This window comes from Paracoccidioides brasiliensis (genome assembly GCF_000150735.1).
Source record: "Paracoccidioides brasiliensis Pb18 unplaced genomic scaffold supercont2.1, whole genome shotgun sequence".
NCBI lineage: Eukaryota > Fungi > Ascomycota > Eurotiomycetes > Onygenales > Ajellomycetaceae > Paracoccidioides > Paracoccidioides brasiliensis.
The window spans coordinates 12,461-40,176 of record NW_011371358.1 but is presented as its reverse complement, the minus strand read 5'-3'; the positions used below and the strand labels follow the sequence as shown (position 1 = coordinate 40,176).

Sequence of the window (27,716 nt, the reverse complement as noted above, 5' to 3'; positions counted from 1 at the left end):
AAACTTATCAGAAGTGCGAAACACCAATCAGAGAAGCCATGGCTTACAGGACTGTTAGTTGAGAGGTTGTGTTGAAGTGCAACAGAAAGAGTGAGAAAAAGTTTAGACTTGCCCCAGTGCTAGCAGAGCAGAGCTAGGCCTAACCAGGTAGGCGGTGGCTACTGGCATAAACTACCCCTTGGTGAAGAAGATGAGACAGGGTGATATTAAGACCGCTGGAGCTGGAGAATGCAAGATCTATGAGCGGAAGATATTGCGTCTTTGCAGACATCTGGAGGAGACAGAAGGTTTTGATAAGTTTGTTGATCAGTAACTAAACATGAAAACAGCTTATTTTAGTTATCAGCAAGCTGAACTTAGGTGAGGAGGGATTCTGAGATGGGGGTGAGCAGACTATGCAGCTTCAGCTGTTGCTTATGCTTAGGCCCTGAGATATATTACATGTCTGTAGACCAAAGCGAGAGAAAAGAGAAAGAAGAATAAAGAGTGACTAAATTGCAGCCTGTTTGTTAGTTAGGTTTTTCTCTTTACTCCCCCTTCTCTTTAAATTTGAATTGAAAAACTTCCACAACTTGAGTAATATGGTTTTTATAACTACTTAAAAAGTAGAGAAAAATAAACTTGTAAAAACACTAATAATTATTATATTAAAATCTTATTATAGAATTTATTAAATATCTAGTTAATAGTAAATAGCTATTAGATTAAATAAAGTTGAGGAGTTCTAGATTTAAAATGTTAAAAATAAGAGTTCATTGGCAAAACTGGTCAACCAGGATTGTCATCATCAGCTCCACAGTACAGACACCTACCTCTCTCTCCCTCTCGTCGTCCCTCACCCAAAGCACCCTTCTGTATCTCTCCCTCTCTCTCTAAGCCTCTCGCATATCGTTTTTGTTTACTTTGGGCTTCCTCCAATTCCCTCACGGTCTGGATTTGTTATCAACGTTCCTTGAAGTTTGGCCTCGTACGGTCTATTTTCAGTGCTTCTCCACTTTTTAACTTAGCTCAATCAACTGCAGGTTGAGCTTTTCTCCACACTCTCGCCGTCATTCCTTTCAAGAGGAATCTGCCATAGGTTCCCTGACTAATAAGTCAACGTGATTTGAGACTGACATAGCTGTTGCAGGTCTATTGCATGGCTCAACCACAGAGACCACAGTCGACACTCTCTTCCTATTCAAAGCCACCTGAACGCGATTCAAACGATCATCAAGTTGTCCAGTCTATTGACGACGGACTTAATCCCACCAGCGACTCTATGAGGAGGCCTGCTCCCAATGTAGGTTCGAATTCAGCTGAGAACAAGAAGTTAAGTGACGAGGTGGACGGAACACACGATGAGAGCTCGTTGTTTGGCAATGTGGCACAAACCATGCTTCCTCGCGACAGACAACGGAGGACAGCCACGTATGACTATGCCTACGAAAAATCTCTAAGCCACGCCGAAGCGAAGTTATTCTACCAGAGACATCAATTTGAATCGAAATATGCGGATGGTGAATTCCCCCAGAGCCCTGTCCTTTCTATTCGATCAACGACCGGCCCAATGATGTCCAGTGGAGAGGGCGAATTCCTTAGCAGGCCAGCAAGCAGAGGATCCCGCGTGAGCAATCAAAGCTACGGACTACCGGCGCTCGGTCGCCCTTTAGTTGCTGAAACTCGCTCTGGGTACAGTCCCGTAATAGCACCGCAACGTAAACCAACATACAGTTTTACGGCAGCTGACCAATCAGTCCGGAGTCATGCTCTGCCCACCCAAATGCTCGTTGAAAACAAACTACATACCGCTGCTAGTGAGGGGGCACCTGGTGCTGGCCCTGGAGTTGCTCCAGGTCAAGGTATGGGTGCATTTACGACCAGTGAAGATGCGATTACAACAGAACTAGGCATTATTTGTCGGAAGATCCAACGTCTTCTCGATATGAGGCAGAGGTATATCCGGCTGTCATTGCAGAGAACCTCGGATAACCCAAGGGACGAACCAGGCTGGTTTATATACCCTCCACCTCCCGAACCGTCATGGGATGAGGATAGGGTGCCTCCCGGGACAGGAAGCCTGTCGAATAGTATGATTATGAGTGGGTCACAGCGCGGAGCACAAACCAATTGTTCAGGAGACTCTATACACCCGTTTCTTTTTCGCAAGAAGCGGAAGCTGGGGGAGGATATCGGGGAAGACTTTGACATGGAAGATCTGTTGCCGTTGCCAGAGGCGTCGCAGATGACATTTGAACTCGATGGGAACAGCGTCTATCAAGTATATGAGACTGAAGAAGCTTGCAAGCTGAAGCAGCCCATTGTCCATGTTCCGTCCCTGCGAGATTTCTACATGGACCTGGATACGATAACTGAAGTGTCGACTGACGGCCCAACGAAGAGCTTTGCCTTCAAACGGCTGAGTTATTTGGAAGGAAAGTTCCAGCTTCATGTCCTCCTAAATGAGTACCGGGAAATGGCGGATAGTAAAAAAGTGCCTCACAGAGATTTTTACAACGTCAGGAAAGTCGATACCCACGTTCACCACTCTGCTTGCATGAATCAGAAACATCTCTTGCGTTTCATCAAGAGCAAAATCAAGAAATCGCCTGATGAGGTTGTTCTGTTTAGAGACGGAAAGCACCTGACATTGAAGGAGGTTTTCGAAAGTATTAATCTGACTGCCTACGATTTAAGCATTGATACTCTCGATATGCATGTAAGTTTCCTTTTTCATATTGCATCTCTTTATTCTATACAAGGCCCAATTGAATAATCACCATAACCATATATAATAGGCACATAAAGACTCCTTCCATCGCTTTGACAAATTCAATCTCAAATACAACCCTGTTGGCGAGTCACGACTGCGAGAAATCTTTCTCAAAACAGACAACTTCATCAAGGGCCGATATCTTGCAGAGATCACGAAAGAAGTAATCTCTGATTTGGAGTCTAGTAAATACCAGATGGCTGAGTGGCGGATTTCTATCTACGGCAGATCGCCAGAGGAATGGGAGAAGCTAGCAGCTTGGGTGGTCGACAACAAGCTCTTTTCTCCTAATATCCGTTGGCTTATTCAAGTGCCCCGACTCTATGATGTTTATAAGTCGGGTGGAATGATGGAAAACTTTGAGGAAGTCATCAAAAATGTTTTTCAACCTCTATTCGAGGTGACTAGAGACCCGTCGAGCCATCCGAAACTGCACATCTTCTTACAGCGTGTGGTTGGGTTTGATAGCGTCGATGATGAAAGCAAGGCTGAGCGTCGATTGTATCGCAAGTTCCCCATTCCGAAACAATGGAATACTAAGCAAAACCCACCATACAGTTATTGGATATATTTCATGTTTGCTAACATGGCGTCGCTGAATAACTGGCGAAAACACCGTGGATTCAATACTTTTGTGTTTCGTCCCCACTGCGGTGAAGCAGGTGATCCAGATCATTTGGCCGCTGCAGTGCTCTGCTGCTACGGAATAAGCCACGGAATCCTGTTACGCAAGGTTCCGTTGCTTCAATACTTATACTACCTGGAACAAATAGGCATTGCTATGTCGCCATTGAGTAACAACGCTTTGTTCTTGACATACGACAAAAATCCTTGCGCCAGCTTTTTCAGGAGGGGTTTGAATGTTTCTCTATCGACCGATGATCCATTACAGTTTGCTTTTACCAAGGAACCGCTGATTGAGGAATATTCGGTTGCTGCTCAGATATACAAATTTAGCGCCGTGGACATGTGTGAATTGGCAAAACATTCTGTTGACCAGTGTGGCTTTGAGCTCTCCCTCAAGCATAGGTGGCTAGGCCCAACCTGCCATTTACCTGGAGTGGAGGGCAACAATATTGCGAAGAGTAATGTACCGGATATTCGTGAGCAGTTCAGGCAAGAGACCTTGCTGGGAGAATTATCCCTGTAAGTCGTCGCCTTTCGCCTCTATTTTAGTATTGCGTACAAAATCCCGGATTCAAAAGATCACTAACAAGACATTCTTTCCTAGAATTGAAAGATACGCCTCAGTTTCAGCGGCCACTCCAGGAATGCGACCAACACCCCAACCACAGCACGGACTTTCCCTTTCATCCCCCTCCTTACCGCTAGGTAAATCAATCCAGTCGGATACCCATGTCATTGAGTCTTCTCAGGCACTCACTGACAGAACATTGTGATAGGCCAACTACCTGATTCCTCCCTCCCACACCCAGCCATGCCGATCAAGCAAACAAATCCCTCATCCCCGAACTTCCCAAGAAACCTCGCTCGATTCCCATCCTCCCACCCCACCGCAGATCCCTATTCCCAATACCAGCACTTGAATAATCTGCAACCGCAGTCGCAGATGCAGCCACAAACACAACCTCAACCCACAACAACAGCAGCATCATCGTCTAATCAAGGCATGAATCTAAGACGTTCGGCATCCGTATCTAACACCTTTGCCTTGAACCAAATCCCCACTCAAACCGCCACACCAATGACGCAAGCACAAACACAAGGCCTTGTTCCTTCTTCCTGTTTCCATCCTGTCCTACAACCCTCATCTGACAGTTTTCCTGAGCAACGGATTTTTCCGGGAATAGTGCACGCTCATGTGCGTCGTGGTACGGATTTGTCAGCTGGTGAAGCCGGAGGTGAGACTGCTGAAGGTGATAGTCCGCAACAGCAACAGCAACAGCAACAGCAACAGCAACAGCAACAGCAACAGCAACAACAACAACAACAACAACAGGAAGAGGAGAGGCAAGGTGATATAAACGGATTTGTACCCGAGGACGGGAGTGAAGAGGATGAGTATGGAGAGCAGCATGGAGAGGAGCATGGAGGGCAGCAGTGGACCTGGGGAAATGAAATGGATGGGGAGGAGGAGAGATATTATCATGACGATGGCGATGATGATGATGATGATGACGGCACATTTCCGGGTTTCAAATGAGTTGGTATGACCCGGTGGGGTAGGGGTTAGTTTGGTGTGAGATGACATTGATACTTTTCTTTATTATCACTGGCGTTTTGGTTGACCTTTATGCTATTTTTCGCTCTCAGATTTTGTTTTCGTCCTTCCGAGTGCTAGATATCCCCGCTGGCATCTACTACTGTGTCCACTTCTAGGTCGCCGGAAGATGGACATAATAGAGATAGAACAGGAAACAGGGCTATTTTTTAAAGAAAAAAATATATAACGAATCCCCTCCTTCGGTAAAAGGCATGTGGTTTACCGTTGCTTATCTACGGATCTTCCCCACCGCTACAGCTCCACAACTGGTGTTATCAACACCTACTTTTCCCTCTCCCTCCCCTTGTCATCATGACTACGGAGATGTTGGATCAAAAGTTCTGGCCACCCTTTTCCTGCGCTAGTAAGCTTGGCTGTATAATTGGGCATCACGCTTCCAGAGCAATTTATGTGGGATGGTTGGTTCTTCTATTCGGAGGAGCTAGCTAGGTTATTGCTATATTACATACAAGCGATCACGTGTGGGCGGGGCGGTCGCTAGGGCAACGCCACCCAGGCGGGCGCCGCTACAGATTTATACTGTAGGATAGATATCATCCTCTCTTACTACTATGGTGTAGAAGATTAGTTTCCTTGGCACCTCGAAGTTGTTATAACTACTGAAGATGGTAATTATCCTCAAGATCTTCTCATTTTGATTTTTTTTTTTCTTTTAAATGATCTTTTAAGCTGCTGATGGTTATTTCTTCCTTTATATAATCTTTTATGCATAGCGTAATCCACAAGCGAGTGGAACAACAACAAGTAAACAGACTACTTTTTTTGACTTGAGTCAAGATCCGATGCCTTACAGCTTCAACTATCAAGAAAATAAGATTAATTATCTTATGAATTATTTAGAGCATGTACAGGCAGTATGTTCAGTAATCTCACATATACTACACTGTGGAGCTGTCCGCTTTCATGATTGAGACTCAATAATCTCAATTACTTCTCTTTCTCATTGATTCACACTTTGTACATGATTTATTTTCTCTTCAAGTCTCAACATCTTTTTCTAAGCTACATATATACATTTTCTTTCATATTTTCTTTTTTTGTTTGACATTTGTAGCTCTTAAATTCTTTGACTTTCTTTTTCAAAAAAGCTACATTGTGTATAATCATTTTGGTAATTCTTAATCAAATGATTTAAAAGTCTGATAGATGAGATTAATTGAACTTTGTATATAGTGTTTAATTTATTTTCTGATCTTCTCAGTCTACTGTTTCAATTGATAATATATTATATGATGTGACAGTGACTCAGAAGGTTGAAAAACTATGAGAAGTTTTTGAAGAAGTGAAAGCATATATCTAAATATTAATGTATGAAAAATCCATTTTAAATTATATAAGATTAATTTTGTAGCTTTGAAACTACTTTTGATATTATTTTTATTTAAAGTCTGCATATAAACTGCAGAATATATGATTAAATTTTTTGTTATTAATATAATTGATTTCAAGTCATATCTATTTTTTGTTACGGCTTCAATCTAGGCGCAGATGAACAGATGTCCGATTGCCAACTAGGTAAAGCTACTTTCCCCTTTCCGTAGGGCGGTTGCAAGGCGGTTGCTAGGCAGTTTCTATTACATGCCAGTTTCCGTAGCCCAGGAGCCAACGCCGTCACGATTTTTTATCTACTGTGTATACTTCAACAGCACAAAAGAACCTTCAACTACCACTAAAAGTGCATACTCTACAGGCTCTGCCTGTACTCGTGGTCTCTGGAGTACCATAAATGATAGCACATCTCCATGAAAAGGAAAAAACATGGCAAGAAGCCTGGAAGATAGAATAACAAAACACTGAAAGACCGGGAAGAGGAAGAACATCCATATTTTGAGATACCACTAGCCAGCTTGTGGCCTGCTGCTAACACTGAAATAACGCAATAATAAGATGAACATCACATTTAGTGCATCCACCATTAACTAAGGGGGATGTAATAGGTTTGTGAATTAAATATGTCCAAGGCAACCAAAAGAAGAAACAGGCAGAACCGATTTCACTTTGAGATGTTAGCTGAATGAAACCATATGTCCTCCATTGCTTCAAAATAAACCCACGGACACGCGGGGAAATGACAAGAATAAATAAGCAAAAATGAAGGAACCCATATACTCCAGACGAACAGAACTATTGGAAATGCATAAAGAGGTATATATCTCATCCGAAGGAGCATCGTTTCCCACGAGGAATGAAAGCTGCAAGACCAAAAATGTCTATAAAGATGAACCCGTAGACCGTCGCTAAAATGACGAACATGCAAAAGAAAGAAAGGTTTGTCCAACTTCCAAAATTCAACCGTTCCCACCTCGTAAAATTGCTATTAATAGATATATAATGATCGAATAATAGTAATAAGAAAAAAGAATATGGATCAGATAGCCCAACTGCCCCTTCTGGCTCCGGCCCCCCACGCATCCATTGCATCCATACCCGACGGGTTAGCCTGGTGACAACGATCCGCCATCGCCATCCACGGCTGCTGCCTCGCCCACTCATGGATATACAGCCTCAGCGCCGTCCAGCGCATGCATTGGCCTGACACGACTTCGTTCTCACCCACGCCAACACCCTCAGGCGCACCCACGTACCCTTTCGCATTGGCACGTCTGTCATCTTTCCGCAGCTCCTCGATGGGGATGCGGGAGATTTTACTGAGTTCCTCATCGTAGTCGCGGGCGAGGCAGGGGTAGCCTAGAGAGAGATAGTTGTATATCTGTGTGACGAAGGCGTCGTTGAATTCGCGCTTGATTCCTTGTTCAAGGATGAGGAGTTTGTCGACGTTGTCAAGGTCTGGGCTGGACGGGGGTGGAGTGCTGGGGAGCCGGGAGGGAGAGTCTGGGGGTATCGTGTAGGTTATGGCTTTGGCTATAGGGAGGCTGTTGGGACTTTGGAAATGGAAGGGGGTTGTTTCCATGGTGCTGGTGGGTGTAATGATTCCTGCTCGCGGTAGGGATGAAGGGGGCCTTCCAGCGTATCCGGTTCGCCGACATAGGCCCATCCAGAGCCCCCCTTCGTCGGAATCATGGGCATTGGGTTCGGGGTTCCAGAGCCCTTCGCGCTGCACGAGATCAGAACAATTGTCGTCATGGTGGGGCACAGGGTGGTGGTCCACGTCGCATCTGGTGGTTTGGGGAGATATGCCTAAGGGGAAAACGATGTCCCCCCCCAACAATGGTGGGCTCTTCATTTGGTCTAAACCCAACCTTTTCTGCCACACGTCAACGCCGCCTTGATGACCGGTTATATGTGCTCTTATGACTTCGCTCTCGGCTGCTTGTCTGGCCGCTATTGCAGCAGCTGAGAACCGGGACTGACCAGAGTCAAACATCCGCTGCCGGGCTCTCATTTCAGACTCCTCCTTGTGGCTTCTCATCTCATCGAGTTCCCAGCCGAGGTCAATCGTGGATTCCCGACGGAACTTCAGAAAATCTATTGTCATGTTACGCAGTGATATTTCCAGAGCATCATCGTCATCAGTAGTATCTTCATCCTCTCGACCTATGGCGAAATGTGAAACTGGATGATACACTTGTTCGTTGGGGAAGGCGGCAAGAGCTTGATCCCTTAGCATCTGCTTTACCGAACGTTCAGCTAGGGATCGTAGATAGCCGGAGTACCTGTCATCACAGCTCTCAAATAACAAGCGCCTCTCCTTGTGATACTTGTTGCTGCTGTTATTGGAGAGAGTAGAAGGAGACGTTGGGGGCGAATGAGTCCGGGATTTCTCGGACCCCTCACTGCTAATTGACGGTATTGCTGAAAGAGCTGGGACTAGAAACGAGTGCTTTTTTGCCTCTTGTCGACGCAAAATATTAGCATATGAAAATCGGGATTCTGTACTCTCCGGGGCGGATAATTTCTGCTGGGATGCTAAGAATGGGGAGGCTTGTCGACGATCATGACCCTCCGCTCTGCCCCGGGCAAGGCACTTCTGACGCACTGAGCGGGTTGCAGTGTCAATTAACTGCGGGGAGAATCTCCTAGGCGACTCTGAGCTTGATGGTGATACTCCTGAACGTATGGGGATATTGATATGACTATGCATGTGATTCCCAGGAGATGGAGATACCTTAGTTTCACCACCCCCAGCGCCATTATCGGGAGGATTCTCGAAAAGATTCCTGGGATTGGATCCCTGTACTTTTTGGTGGCGGCGGCGGTCGGACGTTGTTTCCAACAACTGCGGGGCTACCCGGCCCGTAGACTTGGAAGGAGGGTGACGGTGACGGGATGATCGTGAACTGGTCTCAATAGGTTCAGGAACAAATTTTCTCTTGGGAGAACTGTTTCCGAGATCCTCCAGGTTGTTTATCTGCTGTTTCTTATCCATTGAGCTGCATGTAGAGCTGTCAATAGGCTGTGGTAAGCTCGACCCTTTTGCCTCATCTGCTGGCCCCTGCGATTGCGGGAACTGTCGAGAAGGTGTAGGTAGAGAAGAGCGGGGTGTGGGGTATTCGTCTGAAGAGGATTGACCTAGCCGGGTGGACACGTCAGGCTCTCGATCTTTAGCTTCAGGGAACGGGTTATTGACTGCTGATGTTTTGGGAAGATTGTAATCGGATGCAAACGAGTTCGAGGGTCGGGAAGAGGCTTCAACAAGTTGTCTGAGGAGTAAGTTCCACCTCGGAGAACCAGGAGAATTCTTATCCGCCATGGTTGGAATGGTGGTCTCGTAGATGCCTGGTCAGCAAGTTTCTAAAAAGGCTGAGCGCTAGATATCATAAAAAAAAGTTGACGTCATTTAGTTATCCATGAGGTCGAGGATGGTGATGTTTAGCGGACGAAGCTATCGGCATGCTTTATAATGAAAAAGACACGGTCAAGAAGGGAGGTTAGGTGATTGACGGGGAGCCTCGAAAGTTGCTCTCTGTTAGTCATTGAGGAAAGGCTCTGTCCTAGGCCGAACTTGCGCAAGGAGTAGGAGGGGCTTAGCAGCGCACTGCGGTTTGAGCGGTGTTGCAGTGAAGCAATCTTTGGGGAATTGTGGGAGAAGGGTAGAGCACCGGTATCTTAAGTAGAGTTGGAGAGTGGAACACAGGCGGTCCAAATAAGGAATGACGGTCCGAAAGTTAAAGAGGGTATAGGAAGACAGACAAGAAAGCGGAGGCGAAGTCTCCCGCAGAAGATGATGTCGTTGGCAAAAATCGAAGACAATTGAAGACAACCCAAAAAAAAAAAAATTAAAAAAAAAATAAAATTAAATAAATAAATAAATAAATAAAAAGCCTTGGATGACTGAGGTGACGTGACTTTCGATGTAACTACTGGTATGACAGCTGTATCTACCATGGGCTCAAAATGAGATAGATTAACTTGCTCCAAATATCTAATCTATTCACCCAAAACAGCTGCGAATGCGGAGTATCCAGAATATCAGCTTCTCTCCTGATATAGGCCAGATGATCCAGGCTTCTGGAAGGCCTTACTAGAATTACTCATAACAGTGGCCAGGTTTTAGCAGAGGGCCATTGAGTTAAACACTTTTAGATCCATGGTTATGGGCTGACAAGCTGTCATCATTACTAGACAATAAATAATAAGTTAATTATAATTTTTGCACCAACCAGAACCAGAGTTCTAGAAAGAAACACCCTTGAAATAGCAACATTTCAATCATAGATTTGATCCGGCCCACTCAGGGGTTTAGTTAAATATAAATGTGCTTTGCAAAAACCATGAGCAAAACTTGATTTTTTATCAAGGTCGAGAATATATTCCTTAGGTTGATCCCCATTGTTGATGTGCTGCTTATTATTTGCTACCTTGTAGATTGCTTTGGTGTCAGTGCCCAGCTTCGCTTTCAGAGCTTCGTACTGCTGGTGGAGTGATTTATCTGGTGTGCAATATAGGTTCTTGTGCCTTTCAGCAACGTGCTCCAAGATCTACATCGAAACTCTCGTAATCGAGTTCATATCAGCGGTATATGCAGCGAATTCGTGCCGGGAGTGATCTCTAGCATTTCGATAACGCTTATGCTGCTCAGTCGAAAGATCGGATTCTCTCTCTATGATGGTTGTTTAAACCTTTTAAGCAAGGTGGTGGGTTCCTACGCCTTCAGAACGCTCTCCATATCTGCGGAAGTCTGGCAGGAGTGCCGTCGATTAGATCCCAGATCTGCTGGTTCTAAGCAAGGATCCTGAATTCGAGATTCCATGTTTCCTCCCCAAAACCTCTGAGCGGTTCAGGAGAATCTTCTTGTCTTGCTTCGCTGACACTCTCGCTAGAATCCCCAGCAGTTCAGTTCAATTCGTCCATATAGCACGTATTTGACTGTTAATTTGTTGAATCTTTAGGTCAAATTCAGAGGGAACTGTCGGAGGCAGATCAAATAATGCTTAATATGTTCTTTGGTTGATTGTTGATTGTCGATCTTTTCGGAATAATATGAATTATTTATTAAGGAGGTTTATACATGAGAATTCGCCGTTCGGTGGTTGGATTAACCGGGCCCTAGAGGCTTAGTAAGCTACCGCTCACCTGCAACCTGCCGGTCGGGCCCTCCGCCAGCTCAACGTAATCCGCCATCTCAACGTTACTGCCTGCCTATACCCATGACATTCAGCTAATTTTTCAACGAATTGCTCTATATTTTATATATACAAGTAGATTATAGTGTAAATGAATTATCTCTGAGATTTCCTTGTAAATTTGGTGGCATTCACATAAATGCCTTTATCTCTGCAATACCTCTTAAGTTCCTTCATAACCCTCTTCCATTTTGGCCGCAATTTCTCCAATGCCTCCTCCATATCAACCTTCTTATTAATTGCCGTCATTTTGCGGCAGTAGCTTGCGGATATGACACCTCCCTTAATAACCACCCTCTGCAAGCCGTGGAGGCGGTGTTCTCGAGCCAGTGTGGCAGCAGAGGTTTGAGCTAGCTCCTACTGCAAAGAGCCACTGTTATTGGCCATGCAATACTACCCTTATAAAGCTTTTGTAATCCCATATAAATATAGTCCGCGTCATAGTTGTCATCCTCCTCCAAAGCCTCCAGTTTCCGCTTATATCGATTGAATTGGTGTATGGTGGAAGGAGTATACCAGGTTTCTGAGTCGGTGGAAACAGACCCCTTGGATTCCATAGGAGTTGATTCAAACTCACGTAATTTATTAAGGACAACTAACGGATTGAATGGAACCAGGCCAGTTGCTTTCCATCTTTGCTTGATTGTATGAACCTTGAACGTTGCTTTCCAAATAGAGGTGATAGCATGAAGAAATTCAACCTTTGTGAACTTCTCACAACCACGTCGCGTAGCTTCCTCGACTGCAGCAGAATGATGATGTTTAAAAGCCTGAAAAACACCAACGTCCAGAGGTTGTAAAAGATGACTAGTGTGAGGAATTAAATAGAAAGGTATGATGTTGTGCTTGTCACAAAAAGTCATAAATTCGAGGGTGCAATGAGAATCAAATCCATCTAATAGAAGCAGACGGTGGGTTCCTTTGATGCGGGCTTTGGTGGAGCGATGGAAGTGCTGAATCCATTGAAAAGAGATCTGATCATTATTATAGCCAGTGTCGGACGTAGCTATCATGGCATCCTTCTCTATTTCATCTGTCCACCGCTCTTGTAGCTGCTTTGCAGTGAGAATATATAAAGGAGGGATAGTAAAGCCATCAGTTGCAATCCCTTCAATGATTGTAAGAGTTTCCCTGTTATTTGAACTGCCAACATAGGTTCTCCTCCGAGGATCTCGCGTTATAATCCACTGATCACGGCCGATTCCTATTCTGAACCCCGTTTCATCAAAGTTGTAGACATCACAGTCCTGGATCCCATGCTTCTCTTTTATCTCCTTAAAGCGGTTAAACCAATCAGGAATGAATGAAGGTTAGTGAGCCTGTTTCCGCAGTATATCAATGGTCTTTTGCTTGCGTACATTATACTCTGGATGACGTTGAAGGAATCTTTTGACCCAGTGCTCTCCAAGCCCGGGTGGAGGTGTGGTGAGATCGGTATGACTCTGCGCAAGTAGAAATTTGGCAGCACCAAAGATCATTGAATGATTGAGAGGTAGGCCTAGCTTATCTAGGGATTCTATATAGAAACAGAGTGATTTTTCCTGGCCAGATGATAATAGTCAATTAGCAGGGGTTCATTCAATTTGAGAGACGCGACCATTATAACGATTCAGCAGCCGGGAGTAGGGAACTTCAAATTTTCGCGCCAATGCTTTAATATTGGGATTTTCAACATCGGATATTGAAGATAATGCATCTGCGATCTTATTCTCTATTAAAATATATGTAGAAGACACCACGTTGGGTGGTTATTGCATATTAAGAACAGGGATTTGCAAAAATAATCATATTTTGAAAACAATCGCGTTGAGATGGCGGATTACGTTGAGCTGGCGGGCCCTCGTAAGATGCAGGTGAGCGGTAGCTTACTAAGCCTCTAGGGCCCGGTTATGTTTTATCTAACGTTGGGTGTGGGTCACGTGCTAGGGCTGCTGTGGCATTACTAACACCTTCAAATACGCAATAGTTAACTAATAACTAAATATTAAATACACAACAATGGATGCTAGTTGCCCATTGCGACTAGCTCCATACACAAATTACCGTAAAATTGAAATGAAAACACCCAAATCAACACCCAGTAATAAATAAATATGAAACATCATAAACTAACTCCCATGCCCCAATGAAATTGCTTTTCCCCCATCCGTAACTGGGATTGTTACAAGGCTTAAAGAACACAAGAGGCAATAATGACAATAGAGGTATCTAACATACAGGAAAGGAAAAGGTATTCAAATCACGCCGTAATTGTGTCCGTCCCGTTCCATACATTGATTGTCGAATATGGAAAGAAAGAAATAAAGAATATATATACAGTAAAGTAAGCAAATAACGGAAAATTGTTAAAAGGTTAACCAGCGGGGATATTCGATAGAGGAGGCGTTGATAGATATCTCATTTTGTAAAGGGGTAAAATTTCCTCCTTGCTTAAAACCATCCCCGCCTTACTATATGACGCTAATAGCTTCGGGATACGGTGCCGCATAATTCTCAAGCATCTCGGCGAGATGTGACCCCGCATACTTGATGCAAACGCTTGATGATTCACACCAACCACCCAAAGCCATTTGAGACGAGCTGAAGGACGAACAGGTCATGGGCATTGGCTCGACGCAACTCCCTCTTCCCCAGGTGACGTCATCAGCATCTGGATCAATGATGACAGAGTTTACCATGCTGGAGGGGACGCTGCCGGAATGATCACTATACCACTCATCTCCGTTTGGATTTTCGTAGGGATGAGGCGTGGCATTTGTCCACGGGTTAGCCTGGTCGCCGTCGGGGATGGTGGACTGGCTAAGTCGTTCATCTCGTCGGTAAGCAATGACCAGTACGAAGGGATCTTCCATCTCATGCTGGTCTTCTTGCTTAGGAAGAACGTAAAATAGATAGGGATCCTGGCCCTCAACGATTTCGCTGTCGCTGAGGATAGATGAGTTTTCTGTCGGTATGTTGTTTTCTGAAGCAGTTTCGATAATCTCAATGTCGACGTCTGTTTGGTCGTCTTCGATGTCGTGGCTGTAGTGAGGTTGCGGGGGCCAGGTTGTTGCATACAAAGGAGGGATGCCGTTGTGGGGGATAAATCCGCCCAGTGTGAGCGGGGTGACCATCATGATTGTTGTGTGAGGTGAAGCCAGTGGTTGAGATAAAAATGGACGTTTGGAATTGCTTGTGTGGAGCTAACATCGAAAACCCAACGTAGTATTTGTGGTGTCGAAATGTATGCTCGGAAAAGGTCGATATTGAAAGTAGAGAATGAGAACGTTGGAAGATTGACGAAAGGATTGAATCTGAAAACAGAAGGAAGGCTAATTGTACTGAACAGTGGTAGAGTTAACGTATGAAGATGGAAATCGGAAGAAAGATGTATCAATGTTTCCCAACTTGGGTACCTGGATAGGTATTTTGAGCCGCAAAAGACCGCTGGAAAGTGGAAGAAAGCGGAGGATGGGCGATTTATAGAACTGACTGCATTTTGAAGAAATGAACACTGAGGAGTCATTGACGTAGGGGAAGAGATCATACTTGTACTCAGACTGTGGGGCTCAGTAGCTCTCGATGGGTGATCTAAGGCACACTTGATGGATTCGGTGAGAATGCAGTCGGGCGGCAACGTCTGGGGTCGGTGCGTGCCGGGTAGCATGGGTTACAATATCTGCATCGTTCAAGCAAAAGTATAAGGAGAAAAAGATGTATGATCCGGGTCGATTATCCCGGGGATCGGATCCTCGAAAACGCCATGATTTAGAGCTTCCACCGCCTCATCTTAAAGGAGAGATTGGTATTGGCCAGGAAGTCGAGACTTGTACCGTAAGAAGCTCATTAGTGGATCATAGCAAGCCGTAAATTTGTGGGCATTCCTGTGGCGACCCCCGTCCAAAAAGGTTGAAGGAGCAAGAAGCTGCAAGAAGCTAGCATCTTCAGTCAGAAGCGGGCAATGCAGTCATTGGATTCGATCCTAATGCTGTTAGACCTCTCGGAAAAAGAGCTCGATAGTTAAAGAGACCTTTAGAGTCGCCTCGCTCATCATCACTAGATTGGAGGTCGGAAACCTTCTACGAGGTTGTTTTCTTTCTGGGATAAGCCAACCCGTATTTGTATGTATTTTCAAAGGGTTTTTGATGTTGCCGTTACCCTCACAATTTTATCCTGGCCTGAGGAAACGAATCCATGATTCGAGCTCATGCAAAACACGGATTTTGTTATTCCTTATGGTTGGTCTATCGTCTTCGGGTGGGCGGCAATTTAATAGACTCGTTTTATATCGGCGTTGAACAGCAGCTCATAGGTCATCTATAAAATTTTAGGGTCAAACATACCAATGATGAGCTTGTCCTGTGGACAAAATTCCATGACTCGCCATAGGGCCAGAATGAAGACTTGTCTCAGTGTCACATTTCGTACAAGGGCTGAACGGAACAGGGATTTCCACACCTCGTAAAATAAGGAAATAAATAATGCCAAATCATACAGACCATAAATCATGGTTTGTGGGATAGGAGATTTTACTTCGGAAACCCGCCACAATAGAGACCAGCTGATCTTGTTGTTATGTCTGCGTCGTCCTCCAGGGCTCGTATCCCAGGAACATTGAAATGCGTATTGGGCCGAGAAAGGCTGCAAACGCTGGGAATAAACCCCATAGAAAAGGAGAGCTGGCGGTCCATGTCAGCAAAGGGGATGGAAAATAGCTATGGAACTAACTGCTTCTGAAGCAACGGGAAGAATTTCAGCATCTTCTGATAAACCATTACGTGGGGGAAGCAACAATGACCCCCAAGCGTGAGTGAGCAAACAGGAGGGACTGGCTGCATAAAAGCCACGCTAGAGAGGGGCACGGGAGAGTAGCGAATAGACTGTTGTTCATTTAACAGGGACGTGGACGGGACAAGGAATGTAGACACCGTCAACAATTAGCTAGTCTTGGTGTGTGACCTCACATAAATCTGAGTTGAGAGATGAACGGTTTATTGGCCAGAAGCCGCCAAGGTGGGGTGAGTCGACTTTTGAGGGTTTCTAGCGGGCTTCCATGATCCCAGCGAACCTGGCATCACACTAGCACAAGGCTGCTGCGTGGTTTCAAATTTTTGTGATCGCTCAAGAAGATCAGGAAGTTTCACCGAGGAACAGACAGGTAGCTAGCTATTCTCTTATTTTAGACGTGATCCATGTCAATAATTAAAATAACTGGTAAAAGAGGCAACTATTTCCTTTTCACCTGAGCCATTTAGCAGAATCTTGTAAACCCAGTTGTTGACATGCGGCATCATCTGGTTAACAGTCGAGAAATTAACGAGACAGATCAAGATGATATTCAAAGGTGTTATGGGATTCTAGAACTTGTCGAAACTTGACATGATGATCCCTTTCCCTCCGCGGTGTCACATCCAGAATCAGGGTCTTCCAAGGGACAACGGGTGGGGATAAGGCAACTAGCGTTGCAAAGGCATTTCCAAGTTTTAAAACCTGCTAGGTGATTAAACCTATACATACTTTTCGCCTTCCAATGGGTAGTGCAATGAGGCGAATAATGGATGATTCCTCGAATGTCACCTGAGTTTGAAAAAAAAGGTGAGAGCAAAAGAAAACATGGCTTAAAGAAAGAAAAAAAGAAAAAAGAAAAAAGGAAGACCCGGGGAAGAATACTCAGGCTAAGGGTAATCATGAATAATATCAAAGCGTTGTCCGCTCATCAAAAAATCGTATTCCGCTTCATCATGTCAACCTATGGCGTCTGCTCAACCATTGTTTCTCTCTCTGGTGACGGCATGCCACTTCTATGATCCGGGTTTGTATACTCAAAATTGAACCCCAGCATGGGTCGAGAGATTCAGCGTAAAGTAGGGGGCGGGATAAATTAGTGTATGCGGATTGAGGATCTCCAATGAGTCGTATAGTTAAAGCTGGTAAGTGTTGGTTTGGGTGTTGGTTATAAGCTGATCTAGGAGTGCGCAGCCCGGATAGCATTATGAAAATAGGCAGAGCATCTAGATGAGCATGGGTACCTTGCTTAGATAGCGTGATCCATACTTATTCTCGGAAAGCTTTCCAGATGAACTGCAAGCCTCTTTCGATAGCAATATACAGCACTCCGTAGTTTAACTATCGGTCCAACTACAGAGCAATTGCAGAGCATCGTGCAAAGGTGCGTGTTACTGAAAAGCTTTCTATATTTCTGACATGTGAAAGAGATAGAACAACCAGCCTTGTGCGAGAAGTCGATGCTCTTTGCTTGTTCAACATCAGGCACGCCAATGAGTTCCGACTAGTTGATCTGCTCATAGTAGACGCGTGGCTTTGGTGAGAGTAGAAAAGCGTGGGGAGATTTCGAATTTTTTTTTATTTCAAATCACGTGGTAACTATTCTATTTACAGCAAACCGATCTACTTTTTCCTGGGTAATGAAAGTTTTCTTCAGGTTACTGTTCGCGAGATCAATAGTAATTGATATGTGTTGGCCATCATCTTAACCGTACCCTTGCCAAATGAGAGGGTCACAATGCGTGCAAGATTCGAGCAAGATGCCAGCTCATCCTGTTAAGCATTTCACCGAAGCAGATAAACGGGTAGAATGGATAGCCACTTTTGTTTCCCCTTGATCTTGGAAAAGTACCCCGGATTTCGCCTCGTGGAATCCCCACGCTGGCTCTTCCTCGAGGGATGCAGATTCGCTTGCATACCATGAATGCCAAGTCACCAGGGGATGTCAGTTTCTTTGATCCGCCTCACCGCAGCACGAAGAAATATTGCGACTGGCCAGTCATCATCAAGTGAAACGCATCCTGCACACGTCACATTGAGCTGGATGGTGTTATGCTTGAAAACGATATATGCACATCGGTATCTTGAAGCCGTATGAACAACAGAGGTTCGACCCAACCTTGCCGTAACGAGTAAAAAAAAATAGCCATGCAGCCCGGGCTCCTCGTCCGAAAACCATGACATGCACCTCACTTTTCAAGAGTTGTCACTTTCTTTTGTGAGCCGATCGGTTAACTCATTCAATTTTTGTTTTTTCTCATTTCTTGTCTGAAGAAACTCCTGTCTCTTATAAGATAACTATCGATAATGATTTCTGCTTTTCCACGAAAAATCGCCGGTGAGAATATGATCAAAGTTTTCCATCCACAGTTCAGTCCTCATTTACCACATTGTGCCCAGACGCTTATGAGGCCTCATCCTGGGGCCAGTCCTTTTCCTCTGACATATCACTGATATATATATGCTCAGGTGAATGTATGTAGAGGTGCTGTACATACACTTCTCGGAGATATATATCAGATCATCGATAAGAATGATAAAAATAATTCTACTCATTAACATATGAAACTTCCTAGACGATTATTATGAACATGTCTTCATTCATTTGACTTTTTCTCATTTTCTGGCCATTTGTCACTGGTTAAATATCTCAGTCGGAATCCAGGCGTCAAGTTCCCTAGTACTATTAAATCGAGACATACACACAGCGCCTAATACATGCTTTGAGGTAGTGTAAGAATGAAGGGGGGAGCTATGTGTCAGTGAATTTCAAGTTGGCCGTTCTGCCACAGCAACCCCATCACTTATAATATAAGGATGAATCTACAACAATCGATTGTTGAAGGCCATTTCTTTCATATTCACTTAAACCAATTGTATCCCAGCTGGACGAACTTACACACATCAACTTACCACCTAGACAGTCTGTTTATCTAACAGTTACTCAATCACACCTACAACAAAAGCCGTTTAACAATGCCCACACTCAAGCAACTCACATGTCAGGTTGAATGGGCAGGTTCGAATGTCCCATTCAAAGAATATGGCACCACTTATGGAGACGGGTGGGTGGAAAGCTATATAGCAATTCCTGATGCACCGTCTCCCTTTTCAATCAATCTGAAATCAAACGATTACATTGCACCAGGGCTAGCTATGTTTGTTTCCATGGATGGGGTTTACCAGTGCAATCGCAACAGAAATGACCTGCTGCCCACATCTAAGTCATCAGAGGTGAGTAGGATGTATAGAGATGTTAGCTTCAGGGTTCGACAGAGGGAAGAACGGCTTCCTGACGGTAGCTGGATTGGAAGACCTTGGAGATTTGAACATTTCCACCTTGGTATGTTAAATGATAGACGGTGCGCTGTCTTTCTGAGTGTGATTGTTCCCAGATTAAAGCGTGTTGTTAATATGATGGTGGTGTTATAGTTGAATATGAACCGAACAATCACTATATTTTAAAGCAGTTTGAAAAATTGGGAACTATCCAGGTTGTTGTTGTTCGCTGTGCGGCGGACCCAAGGGCAGAGAGTAAAGGATATAAATCAAATAGAGCATGTACTCCGGAATCTGCAATGGATCCTGGTTCTGAAGGTGAAGGTATGGCTCCGTAGTAGTCCCTCTCATTACATTTCTGACAATAGATTACCCAGGTGATTATTCAATCTCAAGCGACCAGTCGTTTCTACATGATTTTAGTGGTAGGTTGCAAGAGAGAAATGATGAAATTGGTAGTACCTTTGGGGGTCTGTTTGATGGACCCTCTGAAGATAGGGGTTATGCACCAAAACCGCATCAGCAATCGTATCTGCAATGCGGCCCTTCTTGCCATCTTTCTTTTGGCAACCGCCATCTAAAGCCTGATGAGTACATACCTTGTCATAACGGGGGGCATCAAAATCCCTGGCACATCGAGCAACAACCAATAATTGCAACATGTTGCCATGCAAGTCACGACACTCGGGAAACCATTTTACATGGCCCAAATATCCCTCAATCTTGGACCAATAACTCTCAGTGCCATGGAGGTTGTTATAATCCTCAACATGATTTACCGTTTCGCAATTGCAAAGATAATACTCATTTACCCGTCTCCCAAACAGGGCATACACACAGCACATCATCTACGAGCGGAGAAAGCCTAATGAACAACATTTTCTATGCCGAGCCACAGAGTGATAATAGATTTATGGTGCGTCCAATCGTGTTAAATGTCAGTCCTCAGATATTCAGGGATGGCCCTTCTCGCAATAATAGGAATGAAGACCCCTCGAAGGTAAATGAAACTGGATACTACGTGATTTCTAAAGGCAAACGGGTCCCTGAGAGTTCAAGCTGGGGCTGGCGTGAGCACAATTTTGCAGAGGCCGGTGCTAACATAGATAATAACCGAAAACAGAAATCTAGACAGAGGAAGGGAAAATCTGCCAGAAAGGATAACCATGAGCAACAAGAAACAGGAACAGACAATCAGGGCGAAGTAACGAACCAGGAATGGAACATGGACGAGAATTGCAGTGGCGTGAATGAAAATTATGATAATCATGGCTCCTGGTATACCAAAGGAAACCAGCAACAGGATCGATCTGGCGGGCACATTAATACCAATGACGGGGACGGCGAATTTACTCCCTGGTCATATACCGCGGGAGATCAGGCCACAAATACAATCGATCCACAAGCAGGAGACTGGAATACCAACAAGGGCGACAACAATGATTCAAATTGGGCTCAAACGAACGACAGCACCGCAAATGCACAACCGTTCAGGTCTTCACCGGCCCAGGGGCAACAACCCCCTATGCAGCAGATTCCTAATTTCCGCCAGACCTATAACATAGAACAACCAAATTTTGTATCTCCATTACTTTCATCATTAACGAGGGATGAACCTCCATTATATACTGTTCCCAAGTCAGTTGCACAGGCGGATTCCCTCACCCATCAGGTTCAGCTCGGTCCACATGCAAGATATTTACACAAGATAAGAGCCCCTGAATACCAAGATGACATGGACAAGCCATATGCGGTGTTTGTTTTCAAATATCGGACTGCAGGTAAGTTTTCTAAATTTCTTTGATTATATCGGGCCTGTAGCATACGAGTTTCTGATCCCCTGATCAAAATTGCATAGACGTGATACGGGACAAGTTTGGGGAGAGTGTTGTCTTCAATATCGACGACGAGAGAAGAAAGCTACAGGCACTACCAAGAGCCGAAATTGTAAATCAGTTGCTTCGTGCTCAGGTTCGTTCTTTCACGATTACACTCTCTACCAACCCCACACATGCCTTCTATCATGAGAGCTAACCACCGATTCAGGACCTCCTCGCGAACTCCGGCACGAACAACGATAATATTCTCCGAATGTCACCATTAGGGTCGTTTTCGCGACCCCAACCACCAGATTCGGGAATGGGGGGATGGTCCGGTCCTCCTAATACAGGCAGTACCTCCACAAATTTCAATAATGAAAGTCAGCAACGGTCGCGAGTTGATTGCCCGCCACGTGCCTCCCAATGGACTGAATGGAACAACGCCAATTTTAAAGGCCAGAGTACGAATACACAACCTGGAGAAGGGGTCGGATCACAGATGGATCAGAGCAATGGTAAAAATTTTTCCAACGCTCATAATTCCAGTCCGGATCCATCACCCGGGTGGAATGCCGCTGCTGGTATTGCTCCTAAAGGAGTAGCTTGGTGATGAAATGTTTGAGTTGCAATGTTGTGGTGTCTGGCCTAGAAGCTGGCGGGAGGCTAACCTCTACGTATAATCATATCGGCAGCCTGTAGAACGCGATTGGGGATTAGAGACGGGTGTGGAGACAGGCTTGCCTGGCAAATGATCGAGCAATCCGGATAATCCTTAGTTACTAGTGATAGTTAACCACAATATTTTTATTTATGTCGCAAATTCAGCAAATCCAAGTTGATATAGCTATATCATTTTCTGTTTATTCTTCCAGGCATGATAGGAAATTTAATAAACCAGGTCTGTGCATCATCATCATCAAAAGTTCATTATTATCTTCATTTTCATGCTTTTTGTGTTCTCTTATTTTCAGTTTCACATTTCTCCCAGTCAACTTCCTCTCCTCTTCGGCAGCTAATTTTGTCCCGTCTTTAATAAAGTTGGTTGGTCCCGCCAAACACCAAGAATGAAAACCCCAACACCTTAACACCTTCAACGCCAAGCATAGCAATGGACAAGTTCTTTAAAGGCCACTGTCTCTGTCTGCGCGACCTGCCTGGCTAAGCGATTTCATGTTATAAAGAAGTTCTGACCAAAGAATAATTTGGGCTTGTGCTGGGTGCTGGTTACTTTCCTCTCGAGGCTGAGATATGCAGGCGTATTGTTGCTCCAGACAAAAACAATGAATGCTGTTTGGTTTCAAGAAGCAACAAAACCCTGAAGAAGTTCAGGGATTCCTCAGCTCTATGAGATGAAAGAGAATGTTTTGTAGCAGTTCTAGTTTATCTCTTTATTGCTGTTTACTGTTGTATTCCATAATAGAAACCCACCCTTTTTCTCCCATTTCTTCTTTGTTGATGATTCTTTTGGAGAATTTCCCGTTTCAGGCTGCTACAAGTTTGCGCCTATGTTGCCTCTTTGTGTCATCCAGCTTCAATGCATAGACACATTCGTCCTCCAGGTGCTTATAACTACGAATGGCATGGGGATTTACACTTTAAAATGCCCTATCTCCCCTCAGCCCTTTTGCTGGCGTTGCTGTTTCGGGGTTACATCTGGTTCCAACGTATGCTGCGCAGACATCTTTCCAGGAGTTCCCAGCGCCGTTCAACCCTTTCTCCGCGTGTGGCGTTTATCCCATTGAAGGATCCGTGGGAAGTTGCAATTGTCTGTGTATTATTCGGCAGGAGCTCTGCCGGTTGGCATCTGTTGGTGACGCATCACTATACGATATTCTTAATTCCACTCTTCCTCTGCTTTAAATCTCAAGACTCGTTCGTTGGTTGCCCGCCGAAGCTCTCATACGGCTACACAGAAGACCCTTGGGATAACCCAGGTGGCCCACTATGGCCTCTCAAGCAGATTCAAGTGAGAACTCAAGTGGGAGTATCACGACAAGGTCTGTGCCTTGTGACTTCCGTTTGGCTGTGAGCATGCTGAAAGAACTGTATAGTGTCTAACTGTTAGGTTCTTCACATTTCTAGCACCTCCTCATTATCTCATATGGAACCAGGGGGTATATACCTGCAGAGGTTGCCCTCAGGGAAACCCGCGTTTATCCGTCGATCAAAAAGAATCAAGACTCCTGGTGCGCTGTTAGCAGATGCTCTACTTAACCCACATTCTCCTCCACTGAATTACCTCCCATATCTCGTACCGGACCACAATAGATTTGGGGCTGCGAGATCCCCAGACCCTCAGCAGGTGCCAGTCATCCCGTACGAGCAGCTCCAACAACAGCCGTATCCGCAACACTTTCCGCAAAAGCTTCCACAACCGCTTCCTGTCACACAGACTCCTTTCCCGAATGAGATGGCCCAAGTGGCACCCTTTCTTCCTTACGCTTATCAGGCTGTGGAGGGGCTTACGAAATCCGACACAAATGAAACAGTGTATTTAATTCTTCCGGCATATCCATATTTGCCTTACACAAATCTTCCGAATCCAACAACTCCAGCTCAGCCTACCCGCTCCACAAGCGTTTGCAGGAGGTGCAGGAAGTGCGATAGCTTTTATGCGACCAGCGAAGACAGCAGTTGTGATAGCAGTAGCAAAAGTGATATCCCGATAAGAAAAAAGAAGAGTCCCAAACACAAAAACACCCGCAAGGGGAGAAGAAGTCTTGCTACAAAGAAGAGTACGAAAGGTAAATGCTATACTAGCGATAACGAGAGTGACAGAGCTCCCTTATACACAGTTCAGCCTGCAGGATCTGGAGTTTATGATCCGAACCGGTGTACCGTGAATCTTTCAAATCATCAAACCAGTGGAGTTGTGCGTAGGCATCAACCACCTGCTACCCAGGGGAACATGTATGTAGCTGGGAATGCCAACATACCAGGTTACACTATACTGCATCCTCCTCAAAGTTGCCAGCATCAGAGGTCTTCCGATGCTCAGATACCGCAGACCGTATATGCTAATATGAATGGCCAGTTGTGAGTAGGAATTACTTCTCCCCTAACCTAAATACATGTATATTAGCTGATGCACAACTTATAGTACATCTGTCCAGCCTTATCCGACAGGTGGTCCTATATATCATTCTTGTGGCAACATATCCCAGCCCGATCAGTATGTCCACTCCCATTGTTTTGGTAATTGTACGGCGATACCCATCCTCCAGGGTACCAATGCCACTACTCGGGAAAGCTCTCCACGAACTTATTGCTATGACAATCGAAGGGCTTACGAATCCAGCGTCGGTGTCGGGGTAGAGCCACAAGGCCATAGTAAGGGTTCTAATGCAAATGACGAATGTCAGAGACGGGCTGATGCTCCTCCCACCCAGCCGGGCTGTTCTCAGCATCCTCCCTGCAATACTCAATATGTGCACGAAAATCGGACGTACTCAACGGGGGAGCGTGAGCGGATCCCTGGGAGTGAGTTTATCAATAATTTCCATATTTGTAATGTGTTGTAACTAATTTTTTTCAGGGGAATCTAAATATGCTTCATATTTTTATGCCCGCGATTCTCAATGTGATAATCCAAACGGCAGTCCGGAATGTTTCACGCGTCATGAACGCAGTTCGTCCCGAAGACGCAGTTATTCAAGGCATAGACCGGTCCGGGACTTCAATTCTCAACATGATGAGTACGAGGTCCCGCAAATGGTGGAAATTAGGGGTAGAAGATCAAGTCGGCGATACGACGATTTGGACGGACCGCCACGGGCAAAGCATACACGATTTGTGGATTAAGGCGCAAAAATTCTTTAAGCATGATTGCTGGGATGGTGAAAAATTTGGCAATGGACTTTCTCCTTTTTTGAGCGCGATGGCATTGAATGATGGGTGTCGCAATTGGGGTCGTTTGTTCATATTTTAACTAGGCTTGATAGGGTAGTTACCTTGTAACTAATTATCCATTTCTCATTTTTGCCCTCTTGTGACTTGAGAGGATAGCACATTCTTCTTCACTTTATTCTATACCTAATGGGATATGTGTAGGGTTGATGATATGTCCATTGGGCATCATGAAATGAAAGTATATGATGTCAATGTAGCTTATAGCATGCTTTGAGCAGAGGATACCCTTAACTGTAGCAAGCATCTCCTTTCATCTATCAAACCATTTGTTGCAGGGGCTTTATCAATCCAGAAACATTAAGGTGACACAGTTCAAAAGCTGGGAGGATGTCCAACTGCTTGTGTTTGAAGGAAGGACTTATTTATCATTTACCACTCATGTTGCACTGAATTAGATTGAATCATCTCTTCCTGATTTGTGATGTTTGGAGTTCCCTGAGCGAACCTGGTCGCAACAGGCGCATCAAGGGTCTTAAATATGCACAAGGAATGGGAGGGCAGTCACATATCCAATCAAATGAGAGTAGCCAGCGTTTGCTGTTCACTCCAAATCATATTCATTAAGATTGGTCTAGCTCCACGTATTTCGCACACCCTTTATTTTTGGAAGAAGCCCTTCCAGTGAACGGTAGCCAGGACCAACCGTTTAACTAGATAGTAACATCATCAACTGCACGAGGATTCGAGAAGGGTATAAACCGGAAATACAGCTTGGGGGATTCTAATGAATCCGAGGAGATGAGCAGAAGGCCAGCGCACGCTTCCCCATTGTCAAATGGGATGCCTGCCCCACCCAACAAGAATTCTGGTGCCTGAGTTAGGAGGAGTATAGTTATCTTCAGAATGATGACCAGCTGTTGAACGTACACTAACCCCCGTGTCCTTACATTCTAATAACGACGGTCTTTTTGGAATATGTCTTTTCCGAGAATAATAGATGATGGCATTACATTCGTAGTTGCCTGACCGTCTATAAAAATGTAGTCTAAAAATAATTAAAGGCCATAAGAAAAGCACCCGCAATGTGACAAACAGGCGCACCCCCAATATAAGACGGTTACAGAGGATAGGAGAAACTTGGTCATTCTGGAAATCACCCCTATGAAATGGCACCAATAACGGCATTGTAGAAAGATTAGTAGTTATATTTTATCAGAGAAACTGCTCAACGGTATATTTATCACTCCTTGAAGAATAGTTGAAGCTGTCATTCCTGGTGTGCGTCAACGGCTATATCAACTAAATTACTTACGTCTTGTTGTGAACACTTTATCTGGTTGCAGAGTCTACTTGATAGTATCCTTATTATGTTGAATTTTCTCCACATATTGGAGTCAAGTATGGATAGCTTTTGCTTAGTTTTGTTTCCAGGCGGAGACTGGCATGAAAATTCCTTCCATATTGTCGGTGGATGGTGAGAAGTTAAAGTGGGGTAAATGGAGTATGCGGGACTGGTAAACGGTTTGTGCGAGAATTTGCCTGGCAACAGGGGAACAGAGGTTATCTCGCTTGTATGGGACACATATCGATCTTTATGGAGTGTCTTTGTTAGAAAGGATTTGTCAGTAGAACGGTGACAACATATCCGTCCTTTCAAAGTATGTACAGTAGAGTAGATACGTATGGCTTTTGTGGATGACTCGTTGAGGCCTCTTGTCAGACGTGGAATCACCTTCGTGCAAAAGAATATCCACCAAAAAACCACATCAAAACCCCTACTCCCCCTTTTTTTTCTTTGTTTGTGCTAATTTCGGAACTGTTTGCTCACAAACACGCCACCAAATTGGATATTGTACTTAAATTGTCAGTAGAAAGACATGCATGAACATGAGGGTGAGAAAAGGAGCAATTTGTATAGCCGCAAAAATCTGCAGAGAAATGAAGGAGACACAAGAGAGATATCATAGATTACTAAGCCAATGAGATTCTACACTCTGCCCTTCTGATACCACTCCTATCGCAAATTCTATCGACAGCCAAGTAACCGTGGTCATGGTCGGTATCAAAGGTCCAAAGCAAACGCAGACATTGCCAACAAACCCCCAAAATAGCTTATTGCACCCCATATGTGGGCTGGATCTCACTCAAGGGGGCGACTCGATGGGTAGATGGCTGGAGGAAAACATTGTGTAATAAGATCGGAGATGACACACGCGTCGTATAAAAAGGCAGTACAGAGATTTAGAGGCCGTAGTATCGATACTTTAGACTGTTCGAATTCGACCAAGAAACCACATGGTCCGTCTTGCCTGGACCCGAAGATGTCCAGAGCACCCTTAACGTTTTCTCCATCTTGCCCGTCATCCATACGCCGACACCACCAGTCGTGACGATACTGTTAATGCAGGGTTAGGTTTTATTTTACCATCGAATATAGCAACGTCAATGAAGAAGTAATGCATATACCAGAACAGCAGCTGGCG

At 44.7% G+C, this 27,716-nt stretch overlaps 7 protein-coding genes across 7 annotated transcripts in view; 4 read left to right on the top strand and 3 right to left on the bottom strand.

Moving 5' to 3' along the window:
- Positions 1-1,138: 1,138 nt before the first annotated feature.
- On the top strand, positions 1,139-4,916 carry PADG_00009 (AMP deaminase; the record flags this gene model as incomplete). The annotated part of the gene is made up of 4 exons (XM_010757353.1): positions 1,139-2,698; positions 2,778-3,898; positions 3,984-4,084; positions 4,156-4,916. The coding sequence occupies 4 exons, from the start codon at positions 1,139-1,141 to the stop codon at positions 4,914-4,916; spliced, it is 3,543 nt and encodes a 1,180-aa protein (XP_010755655.1).
- Positions 4,917-7,365: 2,449 nt separating this feature from the next.
- On the bottom strand, positions 7,366-9,648 carry PADG_11032 (uncharacterized protein; the record flags this gene model as incomplete). The annotated part of the gene is made up of 1 exon (XM_010758339.1): positions 7,366-9,648. One exon carries the CDS (start codon positions 9,646-9,648, stop codon positions 7,366-7,368), a length of 2,283 nt encoding a protein of 760 aa, XP_010756641.1.
- Positions 9,649-13,971: 4,323 nt separating this feature from the next.
- On the bottom strand, positions 13,972-14,637 carry PADG_00008 (uncharacterized protein; the record flags this gene model as incomplete). The annotated part of the gene is made up of 1 exon (XM_010757352.1): positions 13,972-14,637. The coding sequence occupies one exon, from the start codon at positions 14,635-14,637 to the stop codon at positions 13,972-13,974; it is 666 nt and encodes a 221-aa protein (XP_010755654.1).
- A 370-nt stretch (positions 14,638-15,007) lies between these two features.
- PADG_11031 (uncharacterized protein) lies at positions 15,008-15,370 on the top strand (the record flags this gene model as incomplete). Its single annotated transcript, XM_010758338.1, has 2 exons — positions 15,008-15,030; positions 15,127-15,370. 2 exons carry the CDS (start codon positions 15,008-15,010, stop codon positions 15,368-15,370), a joined length of 267 nt encoding a protein of 88 aa, XP_010756640.1.
- A 3,891-nt stretch (positions 15,371-19,261) lies between these two features.
- Positions 19,262-21,994, top strand: PADG_00007 (uncharacterized protein; the record flags this gene model as incomplete). The annotated part of the gene is made up of 5 exons (XM_010757351.1): positions 19,262-19,628; positions 19,718-19,888; positions 19,942-21,345; positions 21,423-21,535; positions 21,611-21,994. 5 exons carry the CDS (start codon positions 19,262-19,264, stop codon positions 21,992-21,994), a joined length of 2,439 nt encoding a protein of 812 aa, XP_010755653.1.
- Positions 21,995-23,328: 1,334 nt separating this feature from the next.
- PADG_00006 (uncharacterized protein) lies at positions 23,329-25,185 on the top strand (the record flags this gene model as incomplete). The annotated part of the gene is made up of 4 exons (XM_010757350.1): positions 23,329-23,381; positions 23,467-24,420; positions 24,485-24,864; positions 24,920-25,185. The coding sequence occupies 4 exons, from the start codon at positions 23,329-23,331 to the stop codon at positions 25,183-25,185; spliced, it is 1,653 nt and encodes a 550-aa protein (XP_010755652.1).
- Positions 25,186-27,474: 2,289 nt separating this feature from the next.
- The window catches only part of PADG_00004 (uncharacterized protein), a gene marked incomplete at both ends in the record, with an annotated part of 1,392 nt that continues 1,150 nt past the window's right edge, over positions 27,475-27,716 (bottom strand). Inside the window, one exon of the mRNA XM_010757349.1 lies at positions 27,475-27,628. Coding sequence (XP_010755651.1) covers positions 27,475-27,628 — 154 coding nt within the window. The remainder of the gene's footprint in view (positions 27,629-27,716) is intronic.